The sequence below is a fragment of the Arctopsyche grandis genome, chromosome 6 (assembly GCF_051622035.1).
Source record: "Arctopsyche grandis isolate Sample6627 chromosome 6, ASM5162203v2, whole genome shotgun sequence".
NCBI classification, from domain to species: Eukaryota; Metazoa; Arthropoda; class Insecta; order Trichoptera; family Hydropsychidae; genus Arctopsyche; species Arctopsyche grandis.
The window spans coordinates 7,037,361-7,058,363 of NC_135360.1; the positions used below are offsets into that span (position 1 = coordinate 7,037,361).

At 35.4% G+C, this 21,003-nt stretch overlaps 1 protein-coding gene across 20 annotated transcripts; it reads right to left on the reverse strand.

Annotated features, from left to right (window-relative positions):
- Nucleotides 1–1,511: 1,511 nt before the first annotated feature.
- LOC143913072 (uncharacterized) lies at nucleotides 1,512–19,402 on the reverse strand. 20 transcript variants are annotated; one of them, XM_077432596.1, is made up of 22 exons: nucleotides 19,171–19,367; nucleotides 15,492–15,680; nucleotides 15,216–15,423; nucleotides 14,745–14,833; nucleotides 14,573–14,662; nucleotides 14,327–14,488; nucleotides 14,051–14,248; nucleotides 13,802–13,975; nucleotides 13,587–13,732; nucleotides 13,350–13,507; nucleotides 13,146–13,269; nucleotides 12,899–13,050; nucleotides 8,382–8,549; nucleotides 6,914–7,141; nucleotides 6,118–6,298; nucleotides 5,963–6,046; nucleotides 5,208–5,291; nucleotides 4,643–4,726; nucleotides 3,107–3,274; nucleotides 2,862–3,022; nucleotides 2,533–2,786; nucleotides 1,512–1,880 (listed from the first exon to the last, which is right to left on the reverse strand). In XM_077432596.1, exons 1-22 carry the CDS (start codon nucleotides 19,285–19,287, stop codon nucleotides 1,782–1,784), a joined length of 3,318 nt encoding a protein of 1,105 aa, XP_077288722.1. In that variant the 5' UTR covers nucleotides 19,288–19,367; the 3' UTR covers nucleotides 1,512–1,781. The 20 variants fall into 20 exon arrangements, with proteins under 20 accessions (XP_077288722.1, XP_077288729.1, XP_077288724.1 ...); XM_077432603.1 differs by lacking the exon at nucleotides 1,512–1,880 and adding an exon at nucleotides 1,899–2,070 and having other exon boundaries at nucleotides 15,303–15,423; nucleotides 19,171–19,402; XM_077432598.1 differs by lacking the exon at nucleotides 1,512–1,880 and adding an exon at nucleotides 1,899–2,070 and having other exon boundaries at nucleotides 13,802–13,966; nucleotides 19,171–19,399.
- Nucleotides 19,403–21,003: the final 1,601 nt, after the last annotated feature.

Genomic DNA, 21,003 nt, shown 5'->3' on the forward strand with positions numbered 1-21,003 from the left:
GATTTATTCAAAATTGCGACACGGAAATCAAATCGTCAGTTGATTACCAAAAAAAAATCACCGATCCCAGGTCGGTTGAATGATTAAAATTACATTAGATCGAAAGTATAAAAAATTTTGTTTTTTTTTTATTTATTTCCAAATTCAATGAATTTTATATATAAAAAATATTTTCAATTAGAATGTTTTAGGACAATATATATATATATATATATATATATATATATATATATATATATATATATATATATATATATATATATATATATTTATTTAAAATGATACTTTGACGTTATATTTTTCCTTGTAATATACAGTTATACACATTTTTACAAAAATTGTGAATAAAAAAAAACATGTAAAATACAAAAATGAAAAAAGTTATCGTTTCTTTAGTTTAAAAAAAAATTGATTCAATCATGACAATGATTCCCAAGCGGTATTAGGCCGCATTAAATGAAAAAATAAAATAAAAAATGAAATTAAAATAAAATTACATATATCGGCCGCACTTGAGAACTGTTTGATTCAAGAGTGAATCGTTTATATAAATTTACTCAACCTCCTAACTAAAATATACAAAGTAAAGTGAAGAGAGTCCTCTCAGTAATATATACGATTATAAAAAATATATCTTCGAAGCTCTCATTTTTTTTATTATTATTTTATAATAAATATAAATGTACAAGTGTCGCATAAATAAATAGAACAATAAATGCATACAACGTATTGAAATTAATATTAACGTCCACTTCCATCAAATTTAAGGTTTTCAGCCTAGGCGCGCATATATTACGTTTTTTGGGAATACAATATGAAAAATAAAAAAATATATTAAATTTAATTTTTCTTCAAAGGTGGTGGGGTAATAGCAAAAGGAAAACTTAATAAACAAAATAGTACAAAAAACCTTATTAAAAGAAGAAAAGCAGGTGAAACATAAATATATTATATAAAATGTTCACATGTGAAGTACTTATAATTTTCAACTAGTTTATTGCCCTAATAAAATAAGAAAAGTGAGTGACACAAATAAATCGTATATGTATGTGGAATACAGTGCTATATGATATTTATATGTATACTTAAAAAATCAGTTGGTTAAAAAATGTACATACATTACAAAATTCAACAGAATAATAAATAATAGAAATGTATGATACAATAAATATTTGCATACATAATTCCAGCAAGTCTTTTAACCTGGAAATAGCTTCATTTGCTAATTGAAAAAAACCTAAGCCAATATGCAATATTTTTAACAGGGAGTTATGAGATAAATAAGAAATTCTTTTAATGGTACATAAAAATGTATTATAAACGACTAAAATAAATATGAAATTAGTAAAAAATATTAATCCATATAAATATTTGAATAGTGCACAAAATATAGGCATTTTAAGCTATTTATTATTCACTTATTGCAGTTTCACGTTCTCAAACAGTATTTGGTAGCACATTTCAAAATAATTATTTTTTTTAGAAGTAGGCAAATATTTAATATTATTATTCAATTATTATTATTATACACACTAAAATTTATAACACTATAACTTTATTATCACCACTGAATTTGTCTACACCATAAAATGGTTTTCTCCTTATTTTAATTATTACATGTCCACGGTGTAGTAATATCAAGTTTTGTGTTGGATGAAATTATGGAAAAATGCAAAAATATAATGAAAAACCACGAATCAATAATTCTTTGTTAATTAATTAACAATCTATACTATTAATCAATTAACAAATAATTAACAGTTTACTTTCAATCTTTAAAATTAAATCCTTAACACCGGATGGTGTGGCAATGATTGCTGTTGACCCTGATGATGAAGGACACCCAATGTTCTTTGTCCTTGAGCACCTTCAGAAATCACCTGATAGAGAAAATATATATTTAAACGTAGATTTAAACACGCTATTCAAATTTTGCGCCAACAAAATATTCAGTCAACACGAATTTTCACTTATTAAAACACGAATGCGAGTTCTTATTTATTGTATTTGTTTTTGTTTTTATTTTAATGTTTATTTTAACGAACCTCCTCATATCCTAAGTTGTGGACTCTGTAAACATTCAGAGAAAATCATAAGTAAGAATGACGCTTAAGCGAGAGGGCACACTGAAACATCAGACACACGCTAAATTCTCCACACCCTGTCGGCTAACTTTTTATTTCATGAATTAATGGATGGATATTTTAGCCGACAGGGGTTGAAGCGTCCGTCAATCGTCTGAACATTCAGTATACATTCTGCTTTACATGTAAAAGCAATCAATCAGTGTTCCCTCTAATTTTACAGAATCACCATTAATCAAACTGCACAAACCAATTAATCGAATGAGGAGATATAAAGTTGTACTATAAATAAATTAAATAAATAAAAAAATGACTGAATATCATCAATCAGTAAACAAATAAAATAAACAGAATGGTTAAAAGGTAAAAAAATGGAAATGTTTTTTTTTTTTTTTTTTTTGGTCAGTATGATTCAAAGCATATCGTAAAAACGAATCAATTTATTTACTTGTCCTGTCATATGCATCATGGGCATATTTTGCTGGGTAGCATTTGCACCGCTTGGCGCCGTTGGAGTGATCGGAGTCGGTGTCGGAGTTGAATCGCCGTCTTCACCGATCACACTACCACCTCTGGCTTCCTCAAGTTCGTGTGTTCGCATATGCCTAGACATATTGGCCTTTTCGACAAAGGTCTTTCCACAGTGTTCACACGCATGGGGTTTCTCTCCAGTATGTGAACGTCTGTGCGAAGCCAAATGTCCTGTCGAGTAACAAAATCAATAAATATACATACAAACAAAATAAGCATTGAAAAATTGAAAACACCACTACTAACCTTTTCCAATAAAATCCTTCGGACAGAGATCGCAACGGTAAGGACGTGCAGCCAGTACACCCTTATTATGTGAGCGCTGATGGAATATAAGATTACCTTTGAGAGGGAAAGATTTGCCGCACTCGAGGCATGAAAAAGGACGTTCACCGGTATGAAATCGTCTGAAAGATGAAATAGAATCAAATAAACAAAAATGCTATTTTATATACAGATTGTTTGACGCTGTTCAGGCGGGCACTACTTACTGCATATGGTTGATCAGGTGTTCTTTTCTTGTGAAGGGTTTGTTGCAGACGTTGCATCGGTGAGGTGTCTCGCCCGTGTGCTGCCGCAAGTGGTTCGTCAAGTGTTCCTTCCTGGTGAATGTTTTCTGGCAGAACTCGCATCGATGCGGCGATTCACCGGTGTGTATTCTAATTGTGGATAGTATGTAATCTTTTAAAAATGCAGATTATTCTTTCAAACCAAATTGAAAAACTCAAAATAATAATAAAACTAATTCAAAATAATAATTTTACAACACCGTCCAGTTAGAAATAATTTACAATGTATGTAAATACAACTGTGAACACACATACATACACAATCACAATAAACTGAATAGAATTCAAATATAATAAAATCGCATACATATAAATAGTATAAGGAATAATGAAATTATTTTGAACACATTTAATAGTATGAAGATAGCCTTGATTGTCTCATATACAAATGGCAATTACACTGAACAATAACAAATCATGTTTTTTACTTACTGGAGCGGAGACTAATCAATCTTTACGAAGTTTGACCCAATGAATTCGAATATGACAATGGTTTTTGTTGGTGTTCTCTCACTAATGAGATATGAGCGTTTAAAAAATGTACAAATTTTACAGATTTTTGGCTTTTGCAGTCTAACTAAAAACCTAACGGTCAGAAGATTTTTCAATTGAATTAAAATACATATAATGAATTATCTAGCGAATTTTAAGTAAATTTTTTTTTTCTCAAGCTATCATGCATTTATTGGGCCAGTTTTATATTTCACTATGTTTAGAAGGATTGGTTTTCAATTTCAATATTTTTTCATTTTACCTAAAAACATACTAATAATTCGAAAATACATGATTTAAAATTACATTATGAAGTGTTTTAGGCGGGGCCTCTCATTACTCGAGAGATCGAATGATGCCCTTTCCAATCTTTAACTCACTCTTGCATCATGTATACTGTCATCAACAACAGTAATTTTTAACATATAAAATCATTTACCGCTCGAATTAGTATGTTTAGATAAAAAAAAAACCGATCCTTATTAACGTGGCAAAGTGAAAAATTAGTGAATAAGCTCGTATTATGAAAAAAAGTAGATTATTGACATTTAAAATTTGCAAGATAATTAAATATAAATATTTTAAAGCAATTAAAAATCGTAATCAATAGAAAAAAACATTGACTATTGATTCCAATACTCACTTTTAGCACAGCAATGCTAGATTGTTAGTTAAAGCTTACAGAAGCCAAAAATCGATAAAATTGCGGTTTTCTTTAAACGCTCATAATTCATAAACGAGAGAAAATCAACAAAAACCACTGTCATTATTCAGATTTAATGGTTCAAACTGGGTAAAGATTGATTAGTCTCTGCCCAGGTATTTTTTTTGTTGTTGCTCAGTGTTATTAAACAATTAATATAAACACACCAAAAACTAACTACATACGTAAAAGTGCTACCAAGATTTATTTGGTAAATTATTCATTACAAAAACCATAATAGTAAATGTGGGTAGGATTCTCACCTGACGTGATTGTTTAGATGCTCTTTCCTGGTGAACGCCTTGGAGCAGTAGGTGCAAGTGTATGGGGACTCTCCCGTATGTTTCCTTTATGTTCAAATACCATTATATTTAACTATGAATTAATTCAATTTAAATGCATGAAATAAACCAATCGAGTGATTCCCTTCGTAATGTTAAACTTTAGAAAAAAATATAATGCAGATAGATAGCCTTCAAATTGATGAAGTCAATTGATCAATGATAATTATTAGAATAATATCACGTGACAATATTATTTGTTAGCAAAAGTCACCTAAAAAATGGGAAAGAACATTTGCAACATTTGCAAAGATGACGAGAAATATCATGTGATTATTATTAATATTAGTCAGATGTAATGTCGATGAGGAGAAACAATTTAGCCACATGATGAATGAAATGTTAAAGAAACTTTGTGTCAGTTAATAATATCACCACCACAAGCACTTCACTTCCCCATTTTTGGTATGACTTCTACTAGCACGGAATAAAACTGATAATACAAAGGTAAACTATATCACTGGCTAATTACACATTTGTCTCTCACCTGACGTGATTGTTTAAATGTTCCTTTCGGCTGAAGTACTTCAAGCAGTATGCACAGCTGTACGGCGTCTCGCCCGTATGCTTCCTTTTTAGCAAATATAACCATATAAAGGTTTAAATTAACAAATTCTAGTTATTAAATTTTTAACACATGTGAAAAAGCTTATTTAAAAAATTTGTAAATTCTACTACGGTATAAAAATATCACTAATCAAACCAAGTAAAAGAAGTGAAATGCGTGATGAATTACTCTCACAACTATGAATCAACAGTCTCGCTCTCATTTCAAGCGCAATTTATTCAACTGACACAAATTTTTTCGTTACAGAGTGTCAATGATGAACTTTTTGGTGAGTGCAGATCGAATGATGCAAATACGTTTCCATTAAATCCTTAAGATTTAAATTTAAAACAAGAACGCACGTTAGAATTACGTACGTTTGTGCAATAATAATATAAAAAAAAAACAAAAAAAAAACCAACGTCCAACATGTAATAAACAAGCCAACCAGGCTCTTCATTCAGCTAACGCAAATGTCTGCTCACAGTACAAAAGTTTAGTATGTAAAAGATGCTTGAACAATGAACGGTTCAAAGAGTTTTCACACGAACGAAAATAGCGATTATTTATTTCTAAATGAGGACTGCACAGAAACAAAAATACGAATGCAAAAAAATAAAACCTAATCTAGCGTATTCATTCAATACGGAACTTCTTCATATAAGAATAAGTGAGTACGGACAAAGAAAATTCACCTGATATGGTTCGTCAAATGTTCCTTTCTGCTGAACGCTTTCGGACAGTAGCTGCACGCGTACGGAGTCTCTCCCGTGTGTTTCCTTCAGATTGAAACAACAATTTTTAAGCTGCCGACATCAATTCAAACACAAACAACAGACGAAAATCGTACCTGACGTGATTGGTGAGATGCTCTTTTCTGGTGAAGGACTTTGAGCAGTAGGCACATCGGTGCGGAGACTCCCCGGTGTGTTGACGTACGTGGTTCGTGAGGTGCTCTTTGCGAGTGAACGACTTAGAACAATAAGTGCACTTGTGTGGAGACTCCCCCGTGTGTTGTCGCACATGATTCACTATTGAAAAATCAAATCATATAGAATATACGTCCAATTATTCGGTGACACGACAACTCGTTCACAGATTTTCCGTAAACCGATGATGCGCTCCAGGCATTTCGTATACGGCCATCTCTTTCTCACCCCGTCTGTTCACCATGATCTCGTTTAATCTGCCATTACGTATGCAGCCATCTCTTTCACAGACCGTCTGTTATCAGTGAACAGACGGTCTGTGAAAGAGATGGCTGCATACATAATGGCAGAGTAAACGAGATCATGGTGAACAGACGGGGTGAGAAAGAGATGGCCGTATACGAAATGCCTGGAGCGCATCATCGGTTTACGGAAAATCTGTGAATGAGTTGTCAGGTAACCCAATTATTCATATACGTACATAGAAGTAGAATGCATAGAATCGCTCTCAACCTCCAAAAATGTTGCTACAAAAACTATACACGGCAGAGTTTGTTCATTGTTTGCTAAACTTCGTCTCTCTCTCTCTCTTTTGTCTCTCTTCTGACTTTCCGTCTCTCCCTTCGATGGCTCGCTTTTAGACGATACTTTTGTTAACAATGACCATTCTATGCATTCTACTTCTACGTGTATATATATATATATGTATATACTAACCCAAATGATCTTTTCTGGTGAAAGCTTTTGGGCAATAGGTACAGCGGAAAGGTGTCTCTCCCGTGTGTTGCCGTACGTGGTTGACGAGATGCTCCCGCCTGGTGAACGACTTGGAGCAGTACGCGCACCGATGGGGCGATTCACCTGTGTGTTGCCGCACATGATTTAATAAGTGCTCTTTACGGGTGAAAGTTTTGGAGCAAAAATCACACCGGTGTGGAGTTTCACCTATTATTAAAAACGAAAACTAAAATGATAGTTACGCTGCTTAGAAAGAGAAAAAAAATTAAAATCATAAATAAGTAAGTACTATAGTATGCGATCATTTCACTACACACAAGTTCTGGCTTATCGTCGCAGTTGATCCTAGAAATTGTGATAGTGGCTTTGAGCGACATTCGTTACAAAGCACCCTGCCTACAAACACCGATGATTTACTCATTGAATTATTAAAGGAAGAAAAATCGATCATTCGAATTCTATACAATATAAACCAAATACAAAAAAAAAAAACTATGACGCAATAAGCTAGAACTTTGTACTTTCACTACGATGTGCAGCGAGAGTACAGTGAGTGGACTTTAAACTGAACTATTTCACTATAAATAATTGAAAATGATATCTATCTCAATTATCTAGAATGAATCTAGACGTATGCATACGTGAGATATTTTGATTTTATAAATGTAATACGATAAAAATATTACTCGTGACTGAATGTTTCGATCAAAATAGCGAGTATGCATACGTCGACGTTATAAAATGCACATAATATATAAGAATTATTTCAACCATCATCACAAAATGTCAGCACAAGCCAGCGATAAAATGAGATGTTTGATAATTACAATCAATATATTTTGCATATATTTGCGCCATTCTATGGGTTCAAAAGACTATGGACAGAAAGTAGGCCTTCAAATAAATATACAAAGTAGTACAAATTTACAATTCAATCTCATTGGAGACTATTTCAGTCGGATAGAAATCATAAAAACGTATGGAAAAATAAACGGAAAGTATTTTTAATGTAATCCTAGAACACCTATGTAAGAATAAAAATATTTATAACAGATTATTATTAATATAATGTTATGGCATACATTTCATATTTGAAGAAAACGTTGGTGCTTTAACAAAAATAAAAATTAAACTATGTATTTATAATGATAAATAAATACGGTGACATAACAAGTGGAACAAATATATATATAAAAAAAATAAGGCGAATCGAACCCACAGAAAAGATGCAAAATAATAAAAATATATTATATGTTGTGATTCAGTTAAAAAAACGAAAGAAATAAAAGGACTTTTGATATATAACAGTAGCTTCAAGCTACGTATGTATAATAAGAATTGCTGTAGTATTATTTTTTTAACGCTAAAGTGAAACTGTGTCAAATAATCTCAATATCGAAGATCAACTTTGGTCGTCAATAGAATAATGATCCACTGGTTTTTTTACCGGTGTGCCACATGATGTGATTGGTGAAGTGCTCTTTTCTTGTAAAAGACTTGGTGCAAATCTCACATCGAAATGGTGTATCGTTAGTGTGCGAGCGCATGTGGTTAGCCAGATGCTCTTTACGGGTATATTTCTTTCCGCATATTTCGCAATGATGTGGAGTTTCGCCTGTGGAGCAATTTCAAAAGAGAATAAATACCTAACAAAACTAACACAATCGGACAAACTGTACAAAGACACCTATACGTATAACGAGGGGGGAGCTTCATCATTCTTACGCTACGAACTCATCTTTCATTTACTACTATATAATTGTGTTGTGACTTAATCAATGATTGCCAATTATTACATATATATCCAGTTCGGAAGGTCCTGTAAATTTACACGGTGTACACAATGAAATACTTTTTGTATACATTTGAGTTATTTTTTTAAAATATAAATTTTTATTTCAATTATATTGCATTCCCAGCATACGACAAATCTTTAGAACAATATAAATATTCTTTCTTCATCGAACTGTGGCTTTCAGTATGTAATTTTTTAAATGTATAAAACAGGTCAATTGTTGTGTGATTTGGAGGTTGATTTTTGCTCCATTTTTGAAATGTACTTATTTGGATAAACATAACCTGAAAATATCTTGAAACAATTAGAGTATTCGTTCAGTGTTGTGTATGTATATTGACAAAGTGGCACAAAATTTTGTCTTGTTTTGGATCTATGTATTTGCATTTTCTGATATGAACATTATAAAATTGAAATTCTTGAGAGTGGTGAGAACATTTTGACCGATGTTTACGATTCATCGTACAATTCCGACTTTGAAAATATTGCCAAATTTGAATAGCGTTAATGATTTTACACATCGTCAGTATACTAGCAGAAAACGTAATGTTTTGAATTTATTATTCAAAGTATTAATAATGCTTTAGGTCACGAAATAGAGACCGTCAAACTTCTTCAAAACAAGAATTTTTGATGTAGAGTTTTCTGCCATCATACTGATGATATATCATTTCATCAAATGTAGCGTTTATGTTCCTTTTTTTATTCGTATGATTATATTTTAAATTGCAATTTTTATCAAAAGTTCTATAAAATATTATTTTCTCATACATATTTATTGGGGACGCGACAATTGGCGCAAGTCTAAAAGGTTCAACGACAAAATGTACCCGAAAATTAGTGCACTGACAAAATGTACCCGCGAAAAAAGGTTCACGCGACAAAATGTTCACGGAAATAATGTTCAAGCGACAAAATGTTCAAAAATCCTAAATTTTCCTATTTTAATGGAAAAAGTAACTTTTTATTGTATTATATTTATGGATGTATATGGTACTTTTTATCGTATAGATCGCGGATGTTATTAAATTAGTATAAATTACAGGTGTTCTCAACCGCACCAACATATTCTTATTTAAATTCAACAATTACATTTTAAGCGAATGTCATTGTGACTCATTGAATATCATTTTAAGATGTCATTGAATTAGTTTAAATGTTAGGGGTTCTTAGCCGTATCCAATATTTACTTATTTAAATTGAAAAAAAAAAATTCTAAACGTATGAACTGCAGATTACATTGAATTAGTTTATATGGCAGGGCTTCTCAACCGTCTCCAAAATTTTCTTTATTTCAAATGAATAATTTACTTTTTATCGTATACATCGCGGGCGTTATTAAATTAGTGTAAATGACAGGTTTTCTCAACCGTATGCAATATTTACTTATTTAAATTGAAAAATAATAATAATTTATAATTAACTTTAAAAATTTAGGATTTTTGAACATTTTGTCGCTTGAACATTATTTCCGTGGACATTTTATCGCGTGATCATTTTGTCTCGGGTACATTTTGTCAGTGCACTAATTTTCGGGTACATTTTGTCGTTGAACCTTTTGGACTTGCACCAATTGTCGTGTAACCATATTTATTGTTAGATCGCGATTAATTTTTATTGAAAATAGAATAAAAAAAAAAAGTTCAGACTGCTTTGGTGTATAATATAAATACATATGTATAATTAAATCAAATGAAAACACTATTATAATGGCCGAAAATTTTCATATGTGCATTGAAAGTTGGATGCATTATTTTTCAATATGGAGATTTTTATTATATGAAACAAAAGAAAGAAAAAAAAAACAACAAAGGAATGATGATTCAGTGGAAATATAATAATCGTAAAAAAAAAAACAAATGAAATCGGAATTTTTTTTCATATGGCTATTTAGATCAGCTTGGAGCGTCCATCAGCGCGTATTGCGTTCGAAAAAGTATGCGACATTCAACGAATGACGGATGCATAGGAAGTAGAAGTGGAGGATAAAAAAAAGAACGAACGAAAAAATAAATTGAAATAAAATAAAAAAAAAAGCATCGCATCGGAATTGCACAGTCGAGGAGTTGCAGCGTACGTGTAGGTGTAGGTGTAGGTGTGGGTGTGGGTGCGAGAGTGTATTCGTGTCGTGCGGTTCGCATGTAATGGCGGCGGGGCGAGGGGTGGGGGTCGATACTGACTCTTGATTCGCTGCGTCTCCACCACCAGCATGTCCTCGGAGGTGAGGACGTCCACGAAGATGACGGGTTTGATGTCGGGGGGCTCCATGGGCGCGGCCGCGGCGCCCGCCTTCGTGTCCATTTCGCGGCGGCGGCGGCGGCGGCGGAGGGGAGTGGCCGGCGGGGAGCGGCGGCGGCGGCAGCGGAGGGGGACGCGCGCGGGCAGCTGTCAGCGGTCGGTTCCACTGTTGCCACCACCACCACTCCACTCCACTCCACTCCACTCGAATTGCACTCCCCGCTCGCTCGCTCGCTCGCACACACACACAAGCACGCACGCGAGCTGCGCGATCGATTGGTAGCGCCGACACAGATCGATCGCCGAGACGAGCCGCAGCCGCAGCGACCGCTTCCCCCTCCCTTCCCTTCCCCTCCTAGCGCCACCCCCCCCACGCCTCCACCCCTCCCCTTCCTTACTTTGCACTTTCCTTTGTTTTGTTTCGTGCTGAATACGCGCGTTCCATACGCTCAATCTTTTTCCCCTCTCTCTTCCATATAAAACGCACGTCTTTCACTCGGGAAGCTCCCCTTTCGAACTTTTTCGGAATATTTGTACGTTTGGCCGATACATTTTAATTTTGTTGCACGAGTGTGCACAGTTTTGCCAAAATAATCTAACCCACATTTTATATTATACAAAAATAAAATAAATCGAATTGCAGTGGGTAAATGGTTAACGAACTACTAGTCATATGTAAATCAGTCACAGGACAACCGGTCGCTCTAGATTGGTCACACGTGATGACCCGTCACACCCTAAAAATGTTCCCTAAAATCGATCAACCAGTTCTCTCGTGACCGATTTTAGGGTGTGACCAGTTTTAGTGTGACCGATCTAGAGCGACAGGTTGTCCTGTGACCGGTTCACATTTGACTAGTAATCACCGAACTGGGTAAATATCGTCAGTCCGAAAGTAAACATCAGAAGTTAAAATTTGTCTTTTCTATTCAATAGAAACGATTTAAGTTTGAACATGGTGAACACACTTCCCTGCAAGTGAAAAACGAAACTATTGCCGTGTGTCAACCGTAACTTGAACTAGACAAATGACATTTTTCTAGCGAAAAGAATGATTTTATTCGGAATGTATGCAATCGATAACTCAAAGATCGCTTTTTTTTGTGAAGTTTTTCTTCCGGACTGACGATATTATACTATTGTGGCTTCAGTGATTATTGCCTACAAAGCGCTCGCCCAAAAGTCACTAAAATCTATATAACGGAACATCTGGCAGCCGAAAAGTCAATCATACTAACGAGAACTCGACTGCTAAATATTCCATGTTCGCGATTTTCATGACAAAAATTGTCTTTTGGGCGATCGCAATGTGCGTAATAATCCAATTACCACTATTGTGGGTTTGATTTCCTTGCACAACTCCATCATATTTAGATGAAATTTTATTTACCATTCTTCTAAGATTTTTTACACTAAAAATATTATAAAACATTATGAAACAATCGTTCGGGAATGGTAGAATAGAACTCCACCACATATGGCAAAACGCAAAGTAACATAATAAAATAAAGTGACACAATTCCCAAAATTTAATTTAATTTGAACCCATCTCGCTTTATTATCACAGAATAATTTAATATTCTTTCCACATGTTTTCCTCAAACTATGGATTTAATCTAAATTTATTTATGGATCATCAGCCTTACAACCATACAAAACCTTATGTACTGACAATTTTATTTTAAATTTGAACCATGCAAATCTAATAATATTTATTAGTATAACAAAATTAATTACCCAAAGCAAAAACCATTATTATATAAGAAATAAAAACATCACAAATAAAGGATTGAAATCACATCCTATTAAAATAATTCTAGGTAAAATATCAATGTCTTCATAATCAAAAAAAAAAATGTTTTTCTAAAATAATTCAACAAACAAATAGTATCAATAATTATTTATACAGGATAAGAAATAAAAATACAAACCTGTATGCCACATAACGTGATTCATAAAATGTTCCTTTCTTGTAAATGATTTTTTACATATATCACATCTATGGGGCGTTTCTCCTGTATGCTTTCTTACATGATTTACCATATGTTCTTTACGTGTAAACGTTTTAGAACAATATTGACATCTGCAATGGAAAATGTAATAAAAAATATATGTGCAATATACAAAAAAAAACAACAAACATTCTTTTTAGGTGAGAAAACACTATAAATTCCATACCTATACGGAGTTTCGCCTGTATGACTTCGAACGTGAGTATCTAAATGTTCTCTACGAGCAAAGGACTTTTGGCATGTATTACACGAATAAGGTTTATCTTGGGAATGGCGTTTCATATGTCTATCTGTTGATGAAAAATAAAAAATAAAATTAGACATTACGTTCATTATCCAATTCTAATTAAATAAATAAAACGTCAATTACCAAGACTAGGTGCATTGGCAAATACATGGAAACATATGACACAAGTGAACATAGAACCTCCTAAATGGCATTTTCCATGCCTAGATAAGTCTTCGGCTGAAGTAAATGCTTGACCACACACTTGACAAGTAAAAGGCTTCTTTTCTGCATGATATCTCCTATAACAAGAAAAAAATGTGTATAGCAACTATTTAGTTTTGCATCATCAATACTTTACATTGGACATGACTGAAATACCTATGAACAATTAGTTGATATCGGAATTGAAACATTTTTCCACACAGTTCACAAGAGTGAGGTCCTGCAGAACCGACAGACGGAGGACTACTATCTGGTTCGGATACATTGCTGGTTCCAGCTTCGGCTTCAGATTCCGACATGACCTACAACCATCAAACTGTCAATTTTGCCTCTAAATAAAAATTGACAAAATCTGCGATGAAAATGTATACCTTCGGTGCACTTGCTTCTGAATTCAGTTTTCCGAATACTTCATGATATGCTAGCAATTGGGACAGGTCTTCAGCGCTCACTTTGTACATGCTCTGAATATCCTGATCTCCGAGGGCAGTCGCTATCTTAACGACAGATCCATCGGCGGTTTTTACATCCATCATCTGACCGATCTATAGCAGATAGAAAAAAAGCTTCACTTTTTAAATTACGACCATCAGTCAATTCATTAAGTCCTGTACGAGTACCTTGAGATCGAGTTTTCCTTCTGTTTTGATTTCTGGTATACTGAACTGACCTAAAATTTTAGCTTTATCATCTTTAACAATAGTGGAACCTTGCGAACTACTCGCAACTATCGACGTAGTGCCATTGGCGTTATGCGTCACTATGATATTAGGAGTTTCTCCGGAAGCTTGTTCAATTCGGACTACACTGTCTAACATCTAAAAAAAAAAAAAACGGAAAAGAATATAAGCAACATTAATCAAAGAAAATGAATTAAGATCAATTCTCAAACGAACCTGTTGATTGACTATTTGTTGCAACTGTTGGACTGTTAAAGCTTGAATTTCCCCACCCGTATGTCCATCTTTGGCCGTAGTCGTGGCGGCAGTACCCAATACTTTCTGGGTAACATGATCCACGACCGTTACAACCCCATCTTCGGTAACTGTTAATTCTAGCTATAAAGACAGTGATATAAAAAATGAATAAAAAATATATTAATACAATATAAACATACATATATTGAAAATGAATGCACATACTTGTTGATTATTTGAATGATCTTGAGGTCTATTTGAAGAACTCGATATTAGCTGCTGTCCTGCCATTATTGTTTGATGTTGACTTGAACTCTATAAAATGTAATTAAAAATGTAAAAAATATGTATGTATTTATCGATAGTAAATCGTACACAGTTGTAAGATTGTTGAAACCTGTTGAGATTGTTGCTGACTGGAATTACTTTGTTGCAATTGCTCCGATTCCGATTGTTGAGTGTGGTTTCCTAAAGCTGCCGCAACATCTAATACAATTTTAAAAATGAAAATAAAGCATGTTCAAATAGTTTGAATGATCTCAAAATAAAAGACAGCGAGTAAGCTCACAATTAGGCAAACTCCATAACAATTTTTTTTTTAAAGATTTATGCTATTTAAATATTATATATGACTTACAATATCTGAATGAATAGAATAGAAAAATTTTTCTAAATCTTTCAGTACAATAACACATAAATGGTATGATGGAGTTTGACTAAATAGCAAGGATACAATAAATGGCACCACACAAGTTTAGCCAACAGAAGTATAGCGTTAGTACAGTTAGTATGTATTATATACATAAGACTAGCGATAAAAATTTGGTTAGTAAACAATATTACTTTCAAATTGTCTAATATATTGTACCTATTGGTATGGCATTTACAGGTACGGATATGTTGGCTATACCCTGAGATAAATTTGTGCCGAGAGGAATCTGTTGCAAGAACCCACCGGCTCCCGTTTCCAATGTCGGCAGTCCGTGAATCTGCCTCAAGACCGACTCAGGGTGCTCTTGCAATAGGAAACCGGAATTGCCGTTCAATATCGTCGAATTGTGCTGGAGCATACCTTCCTGCAAAGTCACATCAAATTAAAACGGCTAATTTATAATCTAAATATGTATGCATCGTGAGTGCGAACCTGAACGGGTTTTCCATTTTCTAGTTTATTTGACGAACCGTATACGGATCCTGGGAATAAGTTTGTGAATACCAAATATTTCGCAACGTTAGGTAGCGAAGAGTTCACGGTGGGAGAATTGACTCTGAGATCGGTGGCCGACGTGGTCGGGGTAGCAATTTGGTGTTGGCTTTGTATTGTCCTTTCATTCTAAAACACGAACAAAAATAATGATAATAAGACAGAGTAAACGGTGATTTAGATAAATTTGTTTAGCGATATATGTATCTTTCAACAATATTTAGCAGAATTGAAAGTGAATCATTCGTTTGCGTTTTGACCAATTTTTGTATATTCAATGAATACATATTGCGTTCAATTATATTCAATGAATACATGTTGATGTGTTATCTGGTGAAATATCAATTGTCTGTTCTTTGACCCTGCACATCGTTTAAGAAATCCAAAATAAATCGGGACTATAAAATTAAAGTTTTCATACAAATCTCATAAGTCATTATCACATTTTCTACTTAATTTATAATTTCTAAAATAATAATTTTGAATGTTTTTACTATAATCCTTGTTATAGAAAGAGTAATCCTTGGTATCCATAGTGTTATGATTAGAGTACGGACCCAAAGCGCGCCTCTCATTGTTCAATTGTTCGGCAAACCTTTAACAATGCATTTACAACATTTGAACAAAGAACGGCGCGCTCTGGGTCCGGGCTTTAGTCATGATTGAGAAGTGGACCAATGACACGAGCGAATATATTTCTACTCTTTTTTTTTAAAACATGTAAAGTAATCCCCCATTATCCATGGGGATTAGATTTTTGTGCAGATAAAAAAAAATAGAAGGCGATTTAAAACAAGAAGTCTGTCATTTCTGTAGAATTTGAATAAGTTCAGTTGGCATGATAATGGTCCAAGCGAGGTGAAAAAACTATCGTAAAACCTTTTTTCTTTTTTTGTGCAATGTAGAAGGTTTAGAATTGAAGTTGCCGAAAGGGCTATAGAGAAAAATGCTGGGCATCTTATTAAAAGACAGAGCCAGAAGATGCACTAAGGTCAAGGATGTTGTTCAGCACATCCCAATACTGAAATGGGAATGCAGAATGTCGGATGAATTCTGGACGGTATGTGTCACCGGATGACAACTCAAGAGACAGGAAAAGAAGTGTGGACCATCAATGAACCAGATAGACCGATGACATAAAACACATAGCAGGTGCACACTGGTAAAGACTGGATCGTGACAGATTAAAATGGTGTGCCCAGGAGGCCCACACGCTGCAGTGGTATATGATGATATGATCTATTGACTCTTTAATATTTACAATACAGTTCACAATGTCATAATATTTCCAGCTGTGATTAATATTTTTCAATGGATTTTTGAAAGCTGCAGTTACTCCTTGATTTTACAATGGCTGTAGAAGTGAAGTAGTGTTTGGTGAACAATGAACAATCGTCATGAAAAGTATGCTGTTGCTATGCAAGATTTTAACGTTAATTTTTTCAGTTTATTTTGGACTATGGATAATCCATACTGTATGTAGATAAAGATTTAAAGTACTATATGATTAAGAAAACTACAGTAAAAGTACTACTTCCAGGTGAGGTAAAAATAAAAAAAAAACGCATGTGTACGATTTTTTACTAGGCTTTTCACAAGCCTCATTTATACCTACTCCATGTAAAAAGTTTCAAACTAATCCTTTAAGCGGTCTGGGAGATAATTGATTCCAAAAAAAAGGAGACCTATAAGGGGAGGTACTACTCCCAGTTAACCTAAAAATTTAGAGCGAAATGATAAACATTTCAGTAACTGGTACTAAGCTTCGGTCTGATAGGACTAAGAGCGAAAACACACTGAGAGGGACTCGAGATGTGTTTTTTTTAAAGATATTTTTGCACATGTAAAAAATCACAAGCACACATAGCCATTCAGGAAGCCTGCAATCCCAAAAATCAGCCCCTGGAGTGTTTCTGGCGATATTTTATCCTTATATTGACAGTGACTGTGAAGAGATCTAAGAGACACTTGTCGAAATAATAAGGCCCTATGAATTAACAATGAACTGGGAATGCCCTTCCTTAGCTGGAAGCCACAAAGATGTGCTACGCTCTTTTCTTCAGTGTGTTTTCGCCGTTATGGTGTTTAAATTATATCCAAAATACACATACACATATTTTCTAAACCATGAAAACGTGATCAGTGATTGATTGAGTTCAAATCAGTCAAAATCTTAGTAGAATTTTTAACTTAGTCGAAAACTTATCTAGTGTCACTATGTACATAGATAAAGTAAAATTTGAAATACATACATATATAAATTCATTTACGATATTTTCTTAATCGTTCATGTTTGGATGAGAATAATTGAAGTGAAGTTTTCAACTGATTGGACAATGTGGTTACAATTTTAGCCAATCATCACAATTACAGTTTATTCAAATCACATTATGTTCAAATAAAACAAAGGAAAAAAAAAAAAAACAAGATTGAATTTGAGATTGATATTATAATTTTTCATTTTCAAATCGTCGCAAGTATGATTCAAAAACACATAAAATCAATAGCTGTTAGATCAGTACTTGCGACACTATTAAGTACTTCACATCTGAAATTTAAAAAAATTAATACTGTTGATATACTGGCAAAAAATACTTTCACTGCGAATAATATTTGTAGAGAAAGCAAAATACAATATAATACATATATATGTGGGCATTCATTTTTATAGTTTTGATGCATTGCAAAAGGTCTCGACAAATTGAATTATCAAGGTGTGAAATATGATCTGTGGGGGCATTCATTTTCATAGTTATTATTCAGGCATTCTAAAAGGTCTCGACAAATTGAATTATCAACATGTGAAATGTCTTCATAGATTTATGCATAGGAATAGAAAAAAAAAGCAATATATTCAAATTCTGCTAAATACGATCTACAAACATTACGAAAAAAAAAAACAAAAGATGAAATAATTTCAAAAGTACTCAATCGAATAAAAATTAAAAATAAAATAAAAACAAAAGAAAAAATATTACATGAATTTCCGAACGTTCATCGTAATGTTCTTGCATTATCGAACGTACTTGTAATCAGTATCATTTATTTTCGGCAAGTAACAAATGAACAAACAGCAACAGAATATAAGTTGACGTTTACATCGATGGGCGGGGAGTGGGTGGGGGTGAGGGTGAGGGTGGGGCGAGGGGTGCGGGGAGCGACAATGCGGTAAGAAGCAGAGCAGACAATGGTGGCTGTACGAACGGGCTCCGTCTCGTCACGTCTCGTCTCGTCTCTTCCCGTCTGAAGGCTGAAGCCTGAAGCCTGAAGTGTGAAGAAGTCCGACAATTTGTTTACGTCTGCGGAGGCAGGAGAGAGAGCGGAGAGCGAAGAGCGGAGTGCGGAGTGCGGAGTGCGGAGAGTGGAGTGGAGTGAGAGGGGCGCGCAGTCGGCTCGGCTCGGGGCGGTGGCGATCGATCGGGCGGGGTCGGGGGGCGGGGGCGGGGTGGGGTCGGGGGTGGGGTGGGGCGCGGCGCAACCAACGCGTTTGACAGCCGACGCACGGCCGCCAACCTCGGCCGCGATACAAACGCACAACAACACACAAGATGGAGGACGGGCGCCGGGTGTGGGGTGGGGTGGGGTGGGGTGGAGGTGGGGGTGGGAGGGGCAGGCTCACCTCGTCTTCCGCTTCCGCGTCCGGCTCCGACTGGTGGTGCTGGTGCTGATGCGGGTGCGGGTGCTGGTGATGGTGCAGATGGTGGTGGTGGTCGTGATGCGCCCCGTGCTCGTTCATCTTGCGGTCGCGGGGCTCCCCTCTTCCCCACCCCGCCCCGCCGTTGCCGCTCCCCGCGGTTCTCTTTCGCCGCTCCCCTCCACGGTGGCCAACCGACCCGCCGGCGAACAAACGCGACTCCGCCTCGCCCACCACTCGATAGATGGCGTCGGTGCAGGTCTCTATTTTACCGACGACTCGGCCCGACGCGTCCCATTCAAATATCGCCAAGTCTTTCAAACTATCGTACGAGTTCGATTGATCAGCTTAGAAACCACGGTAAACGGTTTGCCATCCCATATATAAAGGTCTGAACGCACTATGCGTCAGTCGACCGATACGACACGACACGTCAGTACGCGACCAAATATTGTTTGTATGAAATTGTATGAGACTCACTACGCGTCACGCGACAGATTTGCCTTTTGTATCAACTTTGCCGTGTCGTGACTGGCGCATTTTGTATCAACTTTGTCGGCCGACTAGTTGCGCGACACGAAAAAATGTATGGAAATGTGTGCGACAAACAAGTTGACGGGTGTGGCATGTCCCATCTACCTGCATGCATTGGTCTGGTCGCCCTCAACCAAGTCGCTCGCAAGTCGCACGGTGCGGCCCGGCCCATAGTGCGTTCAGATCTCAAGCCCAATTTAGAGGTCAATTAAGTCAACCAATAAAGCCCTCTACACGAGGCCACCACCCCCCAACTGATACAGTCTGAGAGACACCCTTATGTCGGAGAACGAGACGGTTGTCCGGCAATAGCACTAACTACCGCACATCACTGTTCTATTAAAAAAAATGAAACACCACAGTATAACTACATAATATATATTATATAAACATACATAAATTTAAAGAAAATTACATCCTAAATGTGAATCGCTACCAGGACTACCACCGCTACGAAAATCGCCCGCGCGGTTTCCTGTCGCATGAAAATTCGTCGCACAGGGAAATTGCCGTACAGAAAACTGCCCAAACATTGCTCAAAAAATACTTTTTTATACGAGATTTGGGCAGTTTTCTGTACGGAAATTTTCCTGTGCGATGAATTTTCATGCTACAGGAAATACGCGCGAGCAATTTTCTTAGCGGTGGTTGTCCTGGTAGCCATTTAAATTTGGGATGTAATCACCGAAACAGAAACCACGTGTTATACAAACGATATTTAAGAACCTTTCAGCTTCGGTTAGTTTCATATACAGACAGATTTACCATGGGAGACATCATTCATTGCGGAGCTTGAGACCGTTTTCAGGAACTTGGAATGAGATACAGTAGGATCAAGCATCATCGGTCGGCTCTTGAGTTACCTTCGGTTCGCTGATGATGTACATATTATTATTAGCTCGCAATTCAGCTGACTTACTTAACAGACAGCTGGATAGAGAAAGTAGGAAAGTGGGATTTAAAATGAACAAAGATAAGGCCAAACGAAAGTTCAATAGTTATTGCATGCCTGATAGCATTTCATTAGATGCTAAAATAGTAGAAGTAGGTAGTAACTATTTACATTAAGGGCAATTAGACATGTCCGGTAGAAAAGAAGAAGAAATAAAGAGATATATTAAATTACGATGGAATGTATTTGGACGAACGAAAACTGTTTAGATTAAAAAAAAATGCCACTTTGCCTGAAGGAAAAGATCTTCAATCCACTAACAGATCCAGAAAATGGTAAGGGAGGGGGGGGGGCGCATTCAAATTAATAAATAAAAATACATAAAAAGATCT

Bases quoted from the DNA above. Each gene is read 5' to 3' on its own strand.
- LOC143913072 (XM_077432596.1), bottom strand. From the start codon at position 19,287: ATGAACGAGCACGGGGCGCATCACGACCACCACCACCATCTGCACCAT. The intron at 6,299-6,913 runs GTTAGTATATAC...ATTTTTCAATAG, and splicing joins CACCAGAAAAGATCATTTGG to TGAATCATGTGCGACAACAC. The intron at 3,023-3,106 runs GTAAGTAGTGCC...TTCATCTTTCAG, and splicing joins CACCTGATCAACCATATGCA to ACGATTTCATACCGGTGAAC.